The following is a 14,797-nucleotide window of genomic DNA, read 5'->3' as shown; positions in this document are numbered from 1 at the left end:
CTTGGGGCAAAAAGGGGCTGGCTGGTGTCAGTAGTCATTGGTTATAGGCTCCTTGGATTGGGGAGGGGTATGGACCTTTGGAACAAGGTGGCTTCTTATTGGTTGCAATTCTCTGAGACAGCAGTGAGCCATCAGCAGTCAATTCAGCAGGCAAGGGTGGGTGCATTTGCCCAGTGAAGGGATCCGGACAGGAAAACCACATCTCTATTTTTACTGATGTGTAACTGAAATTTAGTATTTTCTTCAATTATAGAAGTCGGCAATAAATCACAGTAATATTAGCAGTATCTCTGACTTTGTCACTCATAGGAATCACATATATTTTCATGCCACATTCCTGTTGTTGCATGTATCCTTAAAATATCCTTTATGCTAATCTGTGCTTTTAAATTATGGTGGTCAATAGGCCTGCTGAATATTTTGTTTAATGTATTAATAAAGAAGAATATACATTATTATATTACAGATTTGTCCCTTTAAATATTCTGGTAACAGTGTGTCAGTGTAATTGCATCTCTTTGTAATCCTGTGTAATTTATGCGTTTTAAAACAGTATACCAAGAAAGGGTCCAGAGGTGTCACCAGATTGAAAAGAGCTGTGACACAAATGAGGTTAAGTCCCTTGTTCTGGGGGCTTGGCTTCTGCATTTTATCAGCAACAGGGGAGAAGAGAGAGGACACTGTGGATTACAGGACAGGTTTTTGTGGACCATGCCTGGAAATGGCATCATCCTGTCTTCCCACAATGCTTTAGCCAGTCATCTGACCACACCTAACCCCAGGGAGGCTAGAAAATGTTGTCCATCTGTGTGCCCTGAGAGAAGAGGAAATGGTCTGGGGAACGCACAACAGCCTGGACCACAGGGCTTAATAAATATTCACTGACAGCCCAAGTGAACAAAAGTGTCGTCCAGGGTGTCTCTTTGTGGGTGGGGAGAAAGGGCAGAGAGGGTTGGTTCTCTGGAGGGATCCTGAGACTCCACCATGTCATCTCCTTAGGACAAGCCACGCCAAGGCCAAAGCTGAGGCAGCAGAACAGGCTGCCCTGGCTGCCAACCAGGAATCCAACATTGCCCGCACTTTGGCCAGGGAGCTGGCTCCAGACTTCTACCAGCCAGGTAGGGCCAGCCAGGGAGGGGACTGGCCTGGATGGGGTGGGGGAAGTCCGCAAGGTGGGGGTGGGAGGTGGGCACCTTTTTCTTTGCTTGGTGGAAAGCTGAGATGCTCCAGTGGGTCCACACATGCCTGTGAGCATCTGTGGGGCGTGATGCCGGCATGGGATGGGATGAGTCAAGGGGACTCAGGCTGAGATTGTGGTGGTAATAACAGAGGCTCCCCCAACTGGAGCCTGTCTCCTCTCTCTGGGAAATGAGGCTGCAGAGTGAGGAGGACCTCCTAGCTCTGATCCAGACTTTGCCCTTGAATACAGTGGTGGCAGTCCATCAGGGTGGGCGACTGATGCTCTCCACGTTGAAGGGTTTTTAAGGAGACCTAAGGGAGAAGGAAATGGCAACCCACTCCAGTGTTCTTGCCCGGAGAATCCCAGGGACGGGGGAGCCTGGTGGGCTGCCGTCTATGGGGTCGCACAGAGTCAGACACGATTGAAGCGACTTAGCAGCAGCAAGGGAAGCTAGATGGAAGACCTCAGATGCAGATCTCTGCCCAGCAGGAGGAGTCGCGCGTCCCATCACAGTGCGCCCCCTGCTGGTCCCAGGAAGAGCGACGCTGGCTGGTAGCCTCCACCTTGGGTAGTCATAGCAACAGCTGTCACCACGTACCAGGTTCTGCGCTCAGCATTTCACAGGATTCCCCCCCCCCCACCTCGATTTCAGTTAGTATTTATGAAATAGATATCATTAGGCCTGTTTTTCAGATAAGAGAATGGAAATAGGCCGGTGTGACCATAAAGAGCATAAACTCTGCAGCCAGACTTAGCCTGTGTGCTAGCCCCGGCTCCGCTCTTGGTCAGCTGGGTGACTTTGGGTAAGGCATTTTACCTCTCTGAGCCTCCTTTTCTTCTTATGTGCAGTGGAGGCTAAATAATAGCATCCACCTCATAGGGTTATTCAAAGGAGTAAATGAATTGGTATTGGGGATGGCTTAAAAACAGTGTTCTTGGCGCCTGGTGGCTGCAGGTCAGTGCTGGCTGAGTAAGTTGACTAGACAGCGGAGTTGGAGCGGCTTGCCCAGGGTCACCCGGTGCGGGGACCCGGCCTCGAATCCCGCCTCCCCTTGTGGTCCCCCCGCAGGTCCGGAGTATCAGAAGCGCCGGCTGCTCCAGGAGATCCTGGAGAACTCGGAGAGCCTGCTGGATTCCCCCGACCGGGGCCCCGGCGCCGCGGGCCTCCCGGAGCGGCTCCGCGAGAGCCCGGAGCTGCACGAGCGGGAGACCCCGGCGCCCGAGGGTGGCCCCCCGTCGCCGGCCGGGACGCCCCCGCAGCCCAAGCGGCCCCGTCCGGCCGCGGCGTCCAAAGACGGCCTGCTGAGCCCGGGCGCCTGGAACGGTGAACCCGGCGGCGGCGGCGGCGAGGGCAGCCGACCGGTCACGCCGTCCGACGGCGCGGGCCGCCGCAGCCCCGCCCGGCCGGCCAGCGAACGCATGGCCATCGAGGCGCTGCAGGCGCCGCCCGCGCGGCCGGAGGAGCCGGAGGTGGCGCTGTACCAGGGCTACCACAGCTACGCCGTGCGCACCGCGCCGCCCGCGCCGCCGCCCTTCGAGGACGAGCCCGAGGCCCCAGCCGCCGACTCCGCGCCCCCCTCCCCGGCCGCCGCTGCCGCTCCCGGGACGGCGCCCCCGCCCCGAAGCCCCGCGCCGGCGCCAGAGAGCCCCGCCAAGCTGGAACCCAAACCCATCGTGCCCAAAGCCGAACCCAAGGTCAAGGCCCGCAAGACGGAGGCCCGAGGGCTGACCAAGGCTGGGGCCAAGAAGAAGGCTCGGAAGGAGGCCGCGGCGGCGGCAGAGGTCGAGGTGGAGGAGGTGAGGCTGCTGGTGGAAGTGTGGTGGTGGGGGGAGAGGGGCGGGGAGCTGGAGGTGGGATTCTGGGGGCAGATGACGGGGGCGGGGGGGGGGCGGGGGGGGAGGCGGGGGGGGGCGGGGGAGCCCAGGGTGATGGCACAGGACAGGGCAGGGGGGAAACCCCTGCCGGGATGTGGGCTTAGTTAGCCCTGACCCAGGGTTACAGGGCAGAATGCCCCCACCTTGGGCAGGGGCTGGCCTCTGTACAGTTGTCTGGGCGCTCCTCTGGAGGAGGTGACTAGGAGTCCCAAGCAGCTAGGCTGTGGGCTGCTCCTGTTTATGAGAATTCTAAGCTGGGCTCCAATAGCCTCCAGTATGCGGTGTAGCAGGGAGAGCTTGGGGGGATGAACCCATTAAGGGGGTGGGTCCTGGCCCTCTGGCCTTGTTAGGGGAGCAGGAAGCTACAGTGCCAAAGACTGGAGCTGGGCCCAGAGGGACTGAGAGATGCAGCCCCAGAGGAACTAGCAGTGGGCACGGCCATGCTCTTGGATTCCAGTCCCAGCTCTACCCGCTGTGTGCCCTGGGATACGTTCTCGACCCTCTCTGGACCCTGAGCAGTTTGGTTGATTATTTCCTCTAAGAATCCTTCCAACTCGGATGGTCTGTCCAGGCGCTGGACACTGTGGAGGGTCGGGATGGGGGAGTGTGCTCTCCTGGGGACTCAGGCAGCCTGTCTCTGCCGTTCCCAGGTCCCCAACACCGTCCTCATCTGCATGGTGATCCTGCTGAACATCGGTCTGGCCATCCTCTTCGTTCACCTCCTGACCTGACCTCGTCCCCCAGGTGCGGCCAGGAAGAGCATGGCAGTCTCTGGGGAGGAGAGGCCCTGCTGGGCCCTGCTGGGCTGCCATCCTGTGGTTAACTGAGGCCCATCCCCCAGCTGGGGCAGGGACCTAGAGTGTGGATTTGAGAGATCATCTCTCCCCAGTGCGCACGCCCACACACACACACACACACACACACACACACACGCACCCTTGTTGGCTCAACATGCACAGAACACTGCCTGTCTGTCAGGTGAACCCTGGGGGCTTCATTCATTCACTCACTAACACATCATTCATTTGTTGTGGTTGTTATTTAGTCCCTAAGTCGTGTCCAACTCTTTTGCGACACCACAGACTGTAGCCCTCCAGGCTCCTCTGTCCATGGGATTCTCCAGGCAAGAATACTGAAGTGGGTTGCCATTTCCTTCTCCAGGGGATCTTCCCCACCCAGGGATTGAACCCGCGTCTCCTGCATTGGCAGTTGGATTCTTTACCCCTGAACCACGAGGGAAGCCCACTTAACCACCCTTTACTGAGTGCCTGCTCTGCTGGGAATAGGGAGACAGCAGGGACACATTCCTGCCCTAAGAAATGAGGCGAACGTGAGAGTAAACCTTTAACTTATGGCTCATTATGTAAAAGTCTTGCAGTTTAAACATTAACCAAAATAGTTCCTGACCTCCTCCCCACAGGCCCCCAAAAATCTAGACTGAGGTCGCCGGGGATGGCCGGATCCTCTTTCCCTGTCCTCCGGTTCTCTCTTGCTTGCACTCTCCACCCCCCTCCCTCAGTCCTCTTCCTGAACCCTGCTGTCAGTCGGTTCCATCAGTTGGTTTTCTCCCCACGATAGAGCTCAGGAGCTGGGTAAGGTCCAGTGAAAAGGAAGTGGGCAGGGCTGGGGTGAAGGAAAGTGGCCCTTGCTGGTCTCAGGGTGAAGTAGCAGCCACGTGCATGCATCCTAAGTCGCTTCAGTCGTGTCTGACTCTTTGTGACCCTGTGGACCAAACCCCACCAGGCTCCTCTGTTCATGGGATTCTCCAGGCAAGAATACTGGAGTGGGGTACCGTGCCCTCCTCCAGGGCATCTTCCCGAGCCAGGGATCCAACCCATGGTCTCTTAGGTCTCCTGCATTGGCGGGCAGGTTCTCTACCATCACCACCTGGGAAGCCCAAAGTAGCCACAAGGCAAATCAAATCTTTCTCCCACTAGGACCAGCCTTTACACTGTAAATCCTGTGTTTGGTGCTGCTAACAAGAGTTGCTGCCTCTTGCCTTGCTCCCCTCAAAGATCCCCTCCCTTGACTAGCTTAGTGTGGGCTGGAGGTTCCTACTCAGTCCCAGAGGAGAAGGAGAAGGGTAAATAGCCAGTGACAGGATTAGCCTGGTAGGTGCTGCCCTGAGAGTGGATGCTGGCCCCAGCGGGGTCTGTGTTTCCTGGGGGATATGGGAATGGTTGCAGCAGGGACTGCCGACTTCCTGACCTGAAGGATGGCGAGGGGTGAGGCAGGTGGCAGTGAGGGAGGGGAGGAGAGGAGGGCAGCGTGTACCAGACAAAGGGAACAGGCAGAGGCAGCCTCCAGCAGGGCCTTGCATGGGCGAAGGAGGGGCCTCTGGGACTTGTTTCTGGTCCCACTGAGTCAGAGCCAGGGCCAAGGCTGCTCTGGGGGCTTGCAGAGGCAGGGATGGTGCTGGTGATAGAGATCTTGCCCCAGAGAGGATCAGGCCTGCTTCTTGAATCCTGCCTGGAGCCTGGCTCAGCCTTGCCCCCACCCCCCGCCCCTGCCTTCCTCCCTCCTCCATCCTTCCCTCACCTAAACCTCTTTTCTTCTCTTTGCAGAGCCAGGAGTTCCTGCTGAGGACGCATGGAGCCATCTTTTGCAGTGCCAGGCAGGGCGGCTGAGGAGGACTGGACCTGGATGCTGGGGGTCCACTCGCATCCACACCACGAACGTTTAAGGAGGCTTCCCGTGGCATCTGTGCCCAGATGAAGGCGGTGCCAAGAGGAAGAGAAAGCTCTCTGCCCAGCAGCAGGGAAAGCCCTGAAAGAAGAGCCCTGGTCTTGAACTTCCCGATCTGCTTCATCCCCCATCCCGTCCACTCCCCCGCCTCCACCCCTACCCTAGGTCACCCCCTCCCCAGGCTTTTTGTGTTTTGGGAGAAGTCACCAAACCAGGATGTTAAATCCCAGCCCCCTCCTTCCTACCCTCCTTGGCTTTATTTTAAACTTCTGAGGCCTCCCAGGAAGCGGAGGAAGTGACGAGATCCCTGTGGTGGGTCATGGAGGGTGATGCTGTCAGCCCACCAGCCCTTCTTGTCTCAGTCCTGACCCCTCCCACACTCTGTCCCTTGCTTCCAGATGCTCAGGATGACAATAGAGGAAATGGACGTCTTCTGTTTGAATATCCCAGAATACAGTGCTTCCGTCTCCTCCCACCGGTCCAGTTAGCTTCCCTCTGGACCAGCAGGAGAGGGGGAGACGTGAGGGTTTGGGACCTTTGGCTGGGAAGCCGCTGACCAGGTGGCCAGGGGGTGGGGGGGTGTGGGGAGAAGGGCTGAGGGGCAGTTAGGATGGCTCTGTTTCTGAGGGCGCCTGAGCCTGGGGCTGGCATTACACATGGGGGCTTCGAGGATGCTGAGGGTGAGGAGAGGTCGCCCTGCAGGAGCTGTGGGGCCTGTGAGGTAAGGCCCCAGGGATGCCCCATGAACTGGTTTGTCCGCTTCCGCTCCCAGGGGCCACAGCAGGCTTGGTTGGAGGTAGAGGTGTGCTGAGCGTGGAAGCCCAGGCAGCTTTCGCTGGGGCAGACACTCAGGCCGATGCTGAAGACAGGCTGCTTGTCAGCCAGCGTGTCCCAGGGAGAGGGGAGCAGGTGTGGGGTTCCCGCTGGGCGCCGTCTGTGATAAGCTCCTCGGCTTGCTTGGCAGGAGCCGGTCTTTGCATGTAGCCCCTTTCCGATGTGCTGTGTACCATGCTGGTTTCTCCTGTCCTTGGTGCTGGCTGGGGGTGGGTGGGGGCTGAGGGCTGTGGCCTCGGCCCTGGGGAAGGATGGAGGGCCAGTGGCCCAGGCCCCTTTGAGCCGGGGAAGGACGTGACCAGGACATTTAAACTGAGTTGGAGGGAGCAGCTGCTTTCCTGTCTTTGTTTCTCTGCTCCTTGGGGGCTGGGGTGGGGGTAGTCTGGCCTCCCCACCGGGGTTGCTCTTTGACCTGAAGTTTGTTTCTGACAGGGTCAGCTTTCCCTTCCTCCCTCAATACTTGAGAACCTTCCCTCCAGCTCCACACTTACTGTTTCAAGCACCGCTGGGGCCTCGAGGTTGTTGGATTGCATTTCTGCGGAGAGGAGCCTGTGGGTTCTGCTGTCCTCCAGGGGCTCCTCCATCGTGTGTGGGCTTTTCTGGACAAGTAGGGCAAGAGGAGGGTGGGCTGGGGTTGCTGCTCAGGGGAGACAGGCTCCAGGCCTGGGCTCTGAGGTCACTGTCCGGGGTTTTTGGTCTGGCTCAAGGTTGGGGATAAGCCTGTGGCTGCCAGGGCTCCTGGGTGGGGCCTTGTTTGGGGGTTGGTATTTGGGGTGAAGGTTCAGGAAGCTGCCGTCTATGCAATAATAAACTTGCATCTGCTCACAGGCTCTGCCTGGGCTGCGGGGTCTGCTTGTGGGTTCAGGACGGGGGACTGGTCTGAGGAGGAGGAGGGAAGCTGAGGACACTGGGTCATGCTGGGTTAGGCCCTGCCTCTCTTACAGTTTCCATAATACCGCCCGTGTGGGCACCTGCTCAGTCGTGTCTGACTCTCCGCAACCCCGTGGACTGTAGGCCACTAGCCTCCTCTGTCCATGGGATCAGCTCAGCAGGAATACTGGAGTGGTTTGCCATTTCCTCCTCCAGGGGATCTTCATAACCCAGGGATCGAACCCATGTCTCCTGCAGCTCCTGCATTGGCAGGCAGATTCTTTACCATTGCGCCACCTGGGAATACCTCCTGAGGGGTGGCTGAAAGGCTTCAGTTCTGACAGGGGCTCCCCAAAGGCCACAGACCTTCTAGGGAAGACCCTGGGTTTGTAAGGCCAACTTCTAAAAGATTCCCTGAGCAGCATATAGCAAAAGAAAGAGCCTGCCTTTAGGAAAAAAATCTTTGGCCACCCACCCCGCAGGATCTTAGTTGCCCAGTCAGGGATGGAACTTGTGCCCCCTGCTTCGAGAGTCTTAACCACTGGACCTCCAGGGAAGTCCCGAAAGAGCCTGCCTTTTGAGATTGGCCTCCCTGGGCTCTTGTCCTGCTTAGGATACTTATTTCACTTCTCTGAGCCTCAATTTCTCATCTATAAAACAGAGAAAATACTACTACTACCTCCTGGGGTTGTAGTGAGGAGAACTTTAAACGTTAAAGCTCATATAAAGCCCAGCGGTTGAGGGCAGTAAGTGCAGACTTCCCATTTTGGGGTCAGTACTGCTGTTGCCTGAAGTACAGCCATTAGCCCTCTCACAAGCCGTTAGCATTTTAATTGAAACCCCAGAAACCTCGAGGGGATGGAGATGATTCGGGCTCCTGTCAGAAAGTCACAGAGCGTCTCAGTCAAAGGAAGGACCTAGAGGCCATCATCATAGCTTCCAGAGGCTTAGATGGGAGAAGAGACTTGCCCAAGGTCACACAACAAGCCAGGGGTGGGAAAGCAGTTATCGTGACTTGTTTCTGTGGCTAAGTCAAGCCAGCAGCCTCCATGAGATAGTTGGAGGGGAAGGTCCCTCACCAGTCAGTAGGCTTGAGTTCAGGCAGGTTCCAGAGTGCTTCGGTGCTCAGGAGTCCTGGCTGTCTGCCCAGCGTCATCACTGACCTGCTGCATGCCAGACACCCCCTCTTTCTGGGCCTCAGTTTCAAAGAGGTCTTTTGCCAAAGAGACCATCATCCCTGCCCCGTTGCCTTCTTTACAGGTATCATGGTTGTGAGCATCCGATGAGGTAGCTCATGAGTGGTAAAGAGGTTGTTGGCAAAACCCTGGAATAATCCAGGGGTCCCAAAGAAGAAGGATGGGCTTGGAGGGACCACAGGAGGGACGGAGGGGCTGGGAGTGAGGAGGGAGGAGTTGCACTCTGCAGAGGACTGAACAAAGTGCACCAAGAGAAGGGGAGGTGGGCAGCCAGCCCACTGGGGGGATTTGCAGACTGGCCCTGTGTGTGTGTATATGTGTGTGTGTGTAAAGTGGGAGTGTGGGGTGAGGGGGCAGACAGACAGCCTTCGAATCCCCTTGAATGGTTTGGGGGGAAAAAGCTCATTCCAGAGCCGGCTGGAACACTGGAGTCAGGTAAGGTTGGTTGGAGTCCGGCGCCCCCTGGGGGCTGAAGCGCAGCACACAGCCTGGCTGGTCCCCTTTTCAGCCTTGGCCACTGACACCTCTTAGAAGTTTGTCCTCCGCTGCCAGGTCCAAGGTCCTTTGAAGGTGTCTTGTGCCCTAGGGGAATTTAAAACCACCTCAAGGACGTTAACTAGGGCCTGTGATTACTACCACTGCCTTGGAATCTTGGCAGGACTCTTCCAGGGCAGAAAAAAAGATGAGGGGCCTGGGAGCTGTGGGATCCAGATGAGGGATTTGTGACAAGATGAAATTTTTCATAATTTCTGAGGAACCAACAAAGGATCTGACTGTGCTGGGAGAGATGAAGGCCCAGATGATGACTTTTGGCGGCCTCAAGCCTGAAAAAGTTCTATGGTGCACCCTCAAATATGTAGCTCAAAATACAATAGCAAAACTGTAAAACACAAAACTAGCATGTATGCTGAAATTCAAGTAGCTCATTTTTCCTTTGTCCAAAAGGCTGTCTCTGGAGGTGAAACTTCTCCCTCATTAGTGCTTCTTGGCCATATGGCACCTCTCTGAAAGTGAGCAGATTACTTCCGTCAAGGTCAGCTTCATCAACGTGAGCTGTTACCCTATTCTTTCTTCTCACTTGGCAGTGGGACAGGATGCCCAGGGAGCAAGTAGAGGCTCCTCTTCCGCATTTTCCAGTTGGAAGGGGCTTCTGTTTGCCAGAAAAAGAGCCCAGGACCTTGTAATAGGATATGGGAAGAGAAGCAAGGCTGACGGGAGGAACTGTTTCAGAGGGGGCTGAAGGGGGCAGACCCTGTGGTCTGAGCCCCGGTCTTGCCTCGGGCTCTGCAGTGGGGGGGTGTGGAGAGTGGAGGGGGGACTCTCTCACCCTAGGTTCCTCCTGATTTCTGGTCACCTTTGCCCAGAGCGGCTTGTAGTGGGGCTCCCAGCCAGAGACTGAGGTGAGGCCACAGCCGTGAAGACACCACATACTGGCCGTTGGACCAGTGATCGGGCTTCCCCAGTGGATCAGATGGTAAAGAATCTGCCTGCAATGAAGGAGACCTGGGTTCGATCCCCGAGTCAGGAAGATCCCCTGGAGAAGGAAATGGCAACCCACTCCAGTGTTCTTGCCTGGAAAATCCCATGGACAAGAGAAGCCTAGTGGGCTGCAGTCCACCAGGTCACAAAGAGTTGGACATGGCTGAGTGGCTGAATACACATAGAGACTAGTGATGATTGACAAGGCCCTGGCCCTTTGACTTTGCTGAAAAATAATTCTAACAAAGATGGAAGATGATGAAACAAGTGAAGTATTTATTAGAAGGGAAAAAAAGAGTACTGTATATGTGGATAGACACACAGGCAGACTCAGTTGCAGGGTTGCACCCTCATGGCAGTTTAAATCACTTACATGGAGCATTTCTTCCAGTTTTCCTTTGGCTAATCATTTTGATTTGCCTGGTTCCTATTTGGTGTATCTCAGGGCCCTCCCATGTGCACGCATGCATCTCTTCGCCAAGATGGATTCTGCTGAAGAAGCCTGTGGGTAGCTTGGCATCAGCATCACTCCCCCTTTGACCTCAAAGAACCCTTTCTGCGCATGTGTAGTCAGGGAGGTCTCTTGACATTGAGAGTGAGAAATAAGTGATCTGTTATCTTCTGTCTGGGCAGGGCCCAGCCTCCTCTCTCAATTGTCCTGCCATTCTCATCTTGAAGTATCGGTCCACAGGGGACGAATCTCCAGTTGCTTTCCCCTGGGTGCAGGGGCATGTACCTCCTGCTTCACTGCTTGCCTCTGGACTCTGAGAAGGAAGGAAGTCCTCTCTCCAGGCAGAACAGCAAGTGGGGTGGAGGGTGTGTGTGGAGCGAGCGGGACGGGGTAATGACACACAAAGTGTCTCCCAGCCCCCTCTGATCTGGGAGGCAAGAAGCTGGTTCATTCATCCTCGCCTGGGCATTTGACACAAGGATATTAGTTATCCTTCCAGGGGAGTTTTCACTTGAGAAGTCTGGAGAGAGCAATGCATTATCCAAAGGAATATTTTACTCTAGAAAAATTTCAGATATCCACAGAGTATCTTTTTTGGCCAGGTGCTCCGAGCCAAAGAAACAGCTCCTCACCCCTACCCAAAAGAAGAAAAGGTAAATAATCACCCACCCATTTCCCTTCTCACATGAGGGAGGGATGTTAGCAGTCTGTGGCCCGTGGTGTTCTGGGTGCTAGGATCGTAGCCAGCACTTATTAAGAGCTAGTAATACCACTTGCATGCCAAGTGATATTATATTGTCTCATTAAATTGTCAGAGCCATGGGCTTGCTTAGTGGTCTTGTGGCTAAAACTCCACACTCCCAATACAGGGGGACTGGGTTCGATCTCTGGTCAGGGAACTAGGTCCCACCTGCTGCAACTGAGTTCACATGCCACAACTAAGACCCGGTGCAGTCAAATAAATAAATAAATAAAAAAATAGAGCCACTCCATGGAATCATAACTGTTGGGAGCAGGGAATGGAGGATAAGGGTGAAGGTAAATGACCTGTGTTACCTACTTGTATCTGGCAGAACTGGATGCAAACTCCTCATCTATTTGACCCTAAAGACCAACTTGGCTCCTAGTTACAGTTAGGCTGGCTGCATTGCCTTGCAGTTCTTAATTATGACCACCAGAGGCGCCACTGCTCCACACATGAATGCTTTCATAAACGGGCTCAAGAAAATGCTGCTGCTGCTGCTAAGTCACTTCAGTCGTGTCTCTGTGCAACCCCATAGACGGCAGCCCACCAGGCTCCCCCGTCCCTGGGATTCTCCAGGCAAGAACACTGGAGTGGGTTGCCATTTCCTTCTCCAATGCATGAAAGTGAAGTCGCTCAGTCGTGTCCGACTCTTAGCGACCGATGGACTGCATCCTACCAGGCTCCTCCCTCCATGCGATTTTCCAGGCAAGAGTACTGGAGTGGGGTGCCATTGCCTTCTCCCCAAAGAGCGCTGCTTTTATTCAACAACAACAACAACAACAACAAACCATCACCATTGCCGTTCTGTGATTCACTTTAATAATAAAAGCTACTATAAATTAAATACTTACTATGTGCCAGGCTTTGCCCAAGCGCTTTACATGCATTATTTCATATATTCCTCACAACTGCTCTGTGATTTCAAATGCCACTGTGTTCCACAGATTAGAAACTAAGATTTAAACCCAGGACTGTCTCCATCTTCAAAGCCCATACGCTTAACCATACCCTCAATGGAAGGCACAAACTAAATGCTTGGATGGTACATTCGGTACCTTAAAACACATTAAATGCTTTGGGGCAGGGCATCAGTCTAGACTTGTGGGCTTCCCAGTGGCTCAGTGGTAAAGAATCCACCTGCAGTGTAGAAGATGTAGGGGACCCAGGTTTGATCCCTGGGTCAGGACATTCTCCTGGAGGAGGAAATGGCAACCCACTCTTAGTATTCTTGCTTGGGAAATCCCGTGGACAGAGGAGCCTGGGAGGCTACAGTCTATGGGGTGGCGAAGAGTCAGACACCACTGAGCGACTGAGCACGCACACATCGGTCTCGGCTTAGCCACAGTCCTCACCACGCCCTGTTGCCTCTCTCTTGTTTATCTTACCTGCCCAACTCTGACACCATTTGAATTTGCAACCCCATTTATGCCAATGACAGTGCTGACTCCATTTATACTAATAATATTTGGTGGACTGGGAAAAAAAACTGGGTGGAATCTTGGAGTTTTAGGAAGACAGCCGGGAAAGGTGACAAATGGTCCTGGCCCAATGTCATTCCAGAGATGTGGGAGGCAGCACGTCCTTCAGTGCTGTCCCGGATGTGTCAGTAAACGAGTTAGCTGCAGTGTGCATGGCACACAGATGTGTGGGTTTCCTGGGACAGACGAAGTGAGCTGGAAGTGGATGTGCGTCACAGCATCCTCCCAAGCAGGGTGATCAGGGTGCCTGGCTACTTCATGGACCCATGCAGAATCTTGCCCAATTTGTGTGTCTTTTTCGATTTCCATTTGCTTGGCCCCTGACCCAGTGGTGGGACTTCATCAGCATTGTGGGGTTTCTAATGAATATCAATCACTCCATCTGTTAAGGAGTGAATTGTGTCTCCCCTAAAATTTGTGTGTTGAAGCCCTACCCTCCATACATAAGAATGTGATTGTATTTAGAGACAGGGCCTTTGGAGAGGCGATTAAGTGCAAACGTTAGGCCATCAGAGTGGACCCTCAACCAGTTTGACTGGTGTCCTTGCAAGAGGAGGAAATCTGGGCAGAGTTGAGGGAAGCAAAGGTGGAGACGGATGAGCCCTAAATCCTCTCTTTTTCTACTAAAAGAGGTAACTAAATTCTTCAAAGTGAGGTGCCGAATGTGTGACCTATGACCACATCCCCCACCAGCTACACCGGCAGCCAGGGGCCAGCTCTGAGGTTTGCAGGTTAAGATGAGATGCAAATGGAGGGCCCTCCCCCCCACACCCACCAGTTTGTCCTTCCCAGCTCGGAGAAGCAGCCTGCAGTGGAGGGGCCTGGAATTTGTGTCCAGACCACCTAGTACACCTGTTCAAATGTCCAGCTCTGCGCACCTCCCTCCAGCCTCAGCAACACCCTGGGCCACCTCTCAGGGGTAGAAGGACATTCTCCAGTAGCCAGGAGAACTGGCCGCAAGCCCAGGCAGGCCGTGGGAAACAGAATGCTGTTCAGAAAGGTGGAAGCTCTAGGTAGGCGTGTTTCCTTGGCTCCATGGACTTCTCACACCATAGGGAAAGCAGTGGCCAGAGGGGGGCCCTCAAGAGGCCAAGCCTGGCTCGCCACCTAAGGCAGCACCAGTCTACAGCAACAGGAAGTCCAGCCCAAGCTTCTGATACATCGGTGGTTCTCAACTGGGGGTGGTTTGGCCTCCCAGGGGTCATTGGCAGCGTCGGGAGGTATTTTGGGTTGTCATAAGTCAGGAAGAGGGATGTTACTGGCATCTAGTGGTACCAGCCAGCAAAGCTACCTAACATCCTGTGATGCTCAGAATAGTGCTCCACCCCCTCCCCCAACTCCCATCCAGCAAAGAATTATCCAGCCCCAAGTGTCCGTGACACAGTGGAGCAACCCTATGACACGTGAGTAAGTATGAAGGCTACAGGCTTGGGGTTCAGACCTGACTCTGCCACTGACTTGCTCTGGGATCAATTATTTTTTTCATCTCTCTTTGCATCTGCTTTTTTCATCTGAGAAATGGGGTTAATGGCAACTATTTTACAGGGTTGCGTGAGAAATAAAACAGACTTTATACAGAAAATGCCTGGCACAGAGTAGGTCCTCAAAAAGTATTGTTGTTACCGACCGGGGTTCTTGGCCTCCTTGTTTGATAGAAATTGATCAGTGGCCAAATTCAGGCTCGGCTTTACTGGGGCTCCTAAAGCATCAGGGTTTCCCTGGCTTGCTTCCCGAGGGGGTCAAGCTGGTTCCTTATGTGGGGTGAGGGTGAGGGTGTGCTTTGGGTGCTTTGCACCCCCTCCCTTAGGTGGTGGTGTGTGCAGGGGATATGCACAGTACCCTGCTTTTGTTCCAGGCTCTTCAAAAGCGGCAGTTGGGATTTTTTTGGTCTCTTTGTATCTTTCATCCAGCTTTGCCCCAACTCCACATATACGCAGTTATTTTCAGTCCCATGTAGTTTCTTTGTATTTTGGTGCTCAAGGAGGAGCGATGTATTCAGGTGCA

The 14,797-nt window shown here is 54.5% G+C and overlaps 1 protein-coding gene across 1 annotated transcript in view; it reads left to right on the top strand.

Moving 5' to 3' along the window:
- Positions 1-7,402, top strand: part of JPH2 (junctophilin 2) — a 74,117-nt gene extending 66,715 nt beyond the window's left edge. The window contains exons 3-6 of the mRNA XM_069548608.1: positions 1,000-1,118; positions 2,250-2,977; positions 3,706-3,799; positions 5,620-7,402. Of these exons, the coding sequence (XP_069404709.1) occupies positions 1,000-1,118; positions 2,250-2,977; positions 3,706-3,786 (928 nt within the window). The 3' untranslated portion in view covers positions 3,787-3,799; positions 5,620-7,402. The remainder of the gene's footprint in view (positions 1-999; positions 1,119-2,249; positions 2,978-3,705; positions 3,800-5,619) is intronic.
- The last annotated feature ends 7,395 nt before the right edge of the window (positions 7,403-14,797 follow it).

The sequence above is a fragment of the Ovis canadensis genome, chromosome 13, assembly GCF_042477335.2.
Source record: "Ovis canadensis isolate MfBH-ARS-UI-01 breed Bighorn chromosome 13, ARS-UI_OviCan_v2, whole genome shotgun sequence".
NCBI classification, from domain to species: domain Eukaryota; kingdom Metazoa; phylum Chordata; class Mammalia; order Artiodactyla; family Bovidae; genus Ovis; species Ovis canadensis.
Note: the sequence above shows the minus strand (reverse complement) of the source record. Positions and strands in the feature narration are given on the sequence as shown.